Source organism: Scaptodrosophila lebanonensis, unplaced genomic scaffold (assembly GCF_003285725.1).
Source record: "Scaptodrosophila lebanonensis strain 11010-0011.00,11010-0021.00 unplaced genomic scaffold, SlebRS2 tig00000053-arrow-pilon, whole genome shotgun sequence".
Classification (NCBI taxonomy): Eukaryota; Metazoa; Arthropoda; class Insecta; order Diptera; family Drosophilidae; genus Scaptodrosophila; species Scaptodrosophila lebanonensis.
The window spans coordinates 3,680,755-3,684,392 of record NW_022060548.1 but is presented as its reverse complement, the minus strand read 5'-3'; the positions used below and the strand labels follow the sequence as shown (position 1 = coordinate 3,684,392).

Sequence of the window (3,638 nt, the reverse complement as noted above, 5' to 3'; positions counted from 1 at the left end):
GAAACGAAGATAACCAGAGACAAATGGTATCAGAACGGGCCAATTCTTAGGGTCTACCTACCTACCTACGTAAATATAAATTAAATAATTATATACAACTAAGCACAATTGAGTTGGAAATATTAGAAATATTGAAAAAATACATGAAGGTAGTTAATAGAATATGGGTTATTGTCTGGAGTTTCTTGTAATGTGGATATTCTGGATATAGAATATGATTGAAAACCTATTCGTACCGAATTCTCATAGCAAAGTACAAAGTTGACTAAATTGGTCATTTTTAAAAATTTCAAATGAAACATTCTATATTTCAAAAAAATGCAAAAAGTTGTATAATTTTTATATATTTTTGGTATTGTTCGCCAAAAATCACTTCGTTTTGCTTTTTTTTTTTTAAATTTTCAAACTCTTATCGCGCTTTCGAAACAATCTTCTGTCACTTCTGTTTAGCTACATTAAATGAAAGATGGATGCTGGAAATGCAAACATAGTTGTACTGACACTTAAAACGCAATAACTTCACTTCCAATCGATGAAATGTTATGACAATCTGGACAATCTGGACAATCGATAAAGATAGCAGATTCTAACGCACCAGTCGACATATAGATAGCGCCACCAGGGGCGCTGTTTACTTTGGAACGCACCTTGTACTTTTATTTTTTGAAGAAAGGGTTCCAAAATTGCTAGATGCCGTTGGAAACTCAAATCATTTTTAAACTACTGATCTATATTGACTCCGTTGTTGGCCGTAAATCGTTTAATATATTTGACTCTCTCCAGGCTATTTATCAGTTTTTGCAGATTCCTCCACTCTTTTTCCGAAAACTAAGCCAGAAGCAGTTACAGGCATGAGATTTAATTGAAATTAGATTTAATCCAGGTTTAACCCATTGTTGCGTTGGATAGCTAGATTTTCAAGAGACTTTTTTATAAGCAGTGTCCTCCTTTAATTAAAGAACCGCTTTCACAGGGACTAGTCCCCTGAATTATTGATGTTAAGGTGTTGTATATGGATGCCTATAGGTCGGCAGCGTGTATTGGTTACCAAGCTGGGAGATTGTAGCAACCCAGATATTTGTCTTTACTCATTTCCTGCCACACCCTAAGTCAACAGTAATATTGACACAACTACCAACGAAAAGAACAACAAGCAAGTGCTGCACTTTGCTCAACAAGTGCACTTTCTTAATCAAGAGAAATTGCTTTTAAGAATCCCCAGTGTCAACATATTGAACAAATTGTTTACCTGAACTTACGTCCACCATCGTCTGCCTGCCAGCCAGCCGCCATTGTTGCACCACAGTTGCTCGTTACACACTTATCTTAGTTAGGACCAAGTGTCACTCAATTTGTCCGGTGCTCGGACATAACAATGGCATGGAAATCAACAAAATGAATGGACGCCTACGTAAAAGTTCTATTAATGTAGTTGCAAGGAGCACTTGTATTTTCATATTTCCTCAATGCAATTGCGAATACAAATGGCGTCGCAGGAAGGACATGACACGGAGCTTGGCCAGATTCATGGGTATGCTCTGCCCGACATTTATGCTGCCCAGATCCTCGCAATGTGAGTAGCCTGCAGGCAGTTAAAATTATTATGCAACTCCATGCTTTAATTGCGGACGGCCTCACCCGGTATGAGCAGCGCTTGATGTCCAAATTGTTTGCCGAGGGCGCGCCAGGGATCGAGTTCGCCATGCGTAAAGAAAACTTGCCGGTACCTTACGGTCTGGTTGAAGTTGAGGCCACCGAATTGCGCATTCGTCTGTGCAATGCCGTCGGTTAAATGGGCTGCCGTCTGCCTCCGCCCGAATGCATCCCGGCACAAGCACTCGAAGAACAACAAAGGCACTTGATTGGCAAAGTCGCTGCTCCCACTGCCAGCGGTCGTCGTATACCAGCCGAACTCATTGCAGGTCTGAAAAAACCAGGCACGTGCTGTGTGAAAGGATATCTTGAGTGCTTTGTTGCCCTTGTTCAACAAAATATTAAATTTACTGCCTGAATTTTGATCGCTCAGGTCTGTGAAGAGCTGCAACATGGCCTTGTAGCTAAAGTCCAAACAATTGCTGCCATTCTTGCCATAGAGCAGCTGGAGAAACTTAAACATGGCCTGCTCATCTGTGGGATGTAGGGACATAAGCGTCTCACACAGGTCTGGTATATAGGAGCTACAATAGAAGAAATCGTGCTACTCTTTAGATTCATTTAAATCTAATTAGGCTGCCCAGGACTTCCTCACCTGTAACTCTGCACAATGAGCGCAAAATAATTGTCAATACCGTTAAAGAATGCCGCGCGATCCAGCTGATCCGAGACATTAAAATGTGGACAGGCATTGAGCTGCTCCAGAACCTCACGCGACTCATTCCCATTGAGTATGTGGGCCAAGTATTGTAGACCCCTACGAATGCGTTGCGTGCATTTGCGGCCATATCTCAGATTTATGGAGTTGCTAACCATTTCCATGTATTCTGAAAATATTCAAGTCATTATATGTGGAATTCAATGACACTAAGGAATACCATTAAAGTCCGCTTTGGCCAAGAGCGGAGCGCTGGAAGCCCAACTGGCATCGATGAGCTCGGGATAGAGATCCGCCATCCAAGCCACCATGCTGCCGGAGTAGGAGCCACCCACCAAGATGACTTTGGCATTTGCGAGATGGGCTGAGTGGGACTTTTGATAGCTTATAAAGTGTGCCAGATCGGCTAAAGCCTGCCTCACACTAAGATATTCCAGCTGGCTTAAGCTGTCATTGCTGCTGGGAAATATCATTTAATAAAGCTTCAATCTCATTTGGCTTACAGTCTACCCCAATGGCCAGCTTTTGCCGTAATATCGGTGTTCCGTATAGTACAGCATGCCGCCATTTTCCACAGCCATGTCATGTGTTAGTCCTGTGCTTAAAAAACCCGGCGATATTGTCCATTCACCACCCACAAATATATAAATGGGGCCCAGGGGTCTATGGTATTTGGCATTGCGAAGGTAACGCTGCAAATGGAAGAGTTGTAAAGCATTTCACACGAGTAGGTGGAGGTCATACCATTTGCCAGGTCTGATTATTTGCCTCATCGAAATGATCCAGTTTCTGGGTCATCCAAAGTTCCTCCACCTGTGCTGCTTCGTGCTTCGAATAGGCTCCAGAACTGGGCTCCTGCAGCAGCAGTTCCAAATTGCGGCGATAAGGATTGGAAGCTGATTCGGCGAAAGAGCAGCCAAGGAGGCACAGCAACAAAGATTGGCACTTCATGGTGTGGAGAGCTTGAACTGAGCATATCAGTGGGGCCGCGTGGCTCTTTTATGCCAAATGAAGCGATTGCCACCCTTATGTCAGTATGTTGTTATGCTAATTATGACATTTATAATGAATATGCATATTGATGAATGATGTTAAGTAAAGGTTGCCAATTACTACTATAGACTAATAAGGTCAGTTGAATGCTGATGAGTTGAAAACTGTGTGGGTGCTGAAATTAAATAAAGATAATTACTTGACATTGAATATAGCAGCAAAATTGTTTAAGAAAAACTTAAAAAGTGGGAATATATCCACAGTTTTTAGCAAAATCTATTCTCTTTATTTTATATTTTAAAAATAAAAAAACTTAAAGAAAGTTTTTAAATAT

The 3,638-nt window shown here is 41.5% G+C and overlaps 1 protein-coding gene across 1 annotated transcript; it reads right to left on the bottom strand.

Moving 5' to 3' along the window:
* Window positions 1-1,463: 1,463 nt before the first annotated feature.
* On the bottom strand, window positions 1,464-2,892 carry LOC115623808 (putative serine protease K12H4.7). The gene is made up of 6 exons (XM_030518352.1): window positions 2,822-2,892; window positions 2,532-2,767; window positions 2,249-2,480; window positions 2,005-2,177; window positions 1,639-1,944; window positions 1,464-1,582 (listed from the first exon to the last, which is right to left on the bottom strand). The coding sequence occupies exons 1-6, from the start codon at window positions 2,890-2,892 to the stop codon at window positions 1,464-1,466; spliced, it is 1,137 nt and encodes a 378-aa protein (XP_030374212.1).
* Between the last annotated feature and the right edge of the window lie 746 nt (window positions 2,893-3,638).

What these genes read in the sequence shown, in the direction of transcription:
- LOC115623808 (XM_030518352.1), bottom strand. Translation starts at nt 2,892, where the DNA reads ATGGCTGTGGAAAATGGCGGCATGCTGTACTATACGGAACACCGATAT. An exon ending in GGCAAAAGCTGGCCATTGGG is followed by an intron (nt 2,768 to 2,821) that starts GTAGACTGTAAG and finishes ATTTCCCAGCAG; the next exon opens with CAATGACAGCTTAAGCCAGC. An exon ending in GGCCAAAGCGGACTTTAATG is followed by an intron (nt 2,481 to 2,531) that starts GTATTCCTTAGT and finishes GAATATTTTCAG; the next exon opens with AATACATGGAAATGGTTAGC.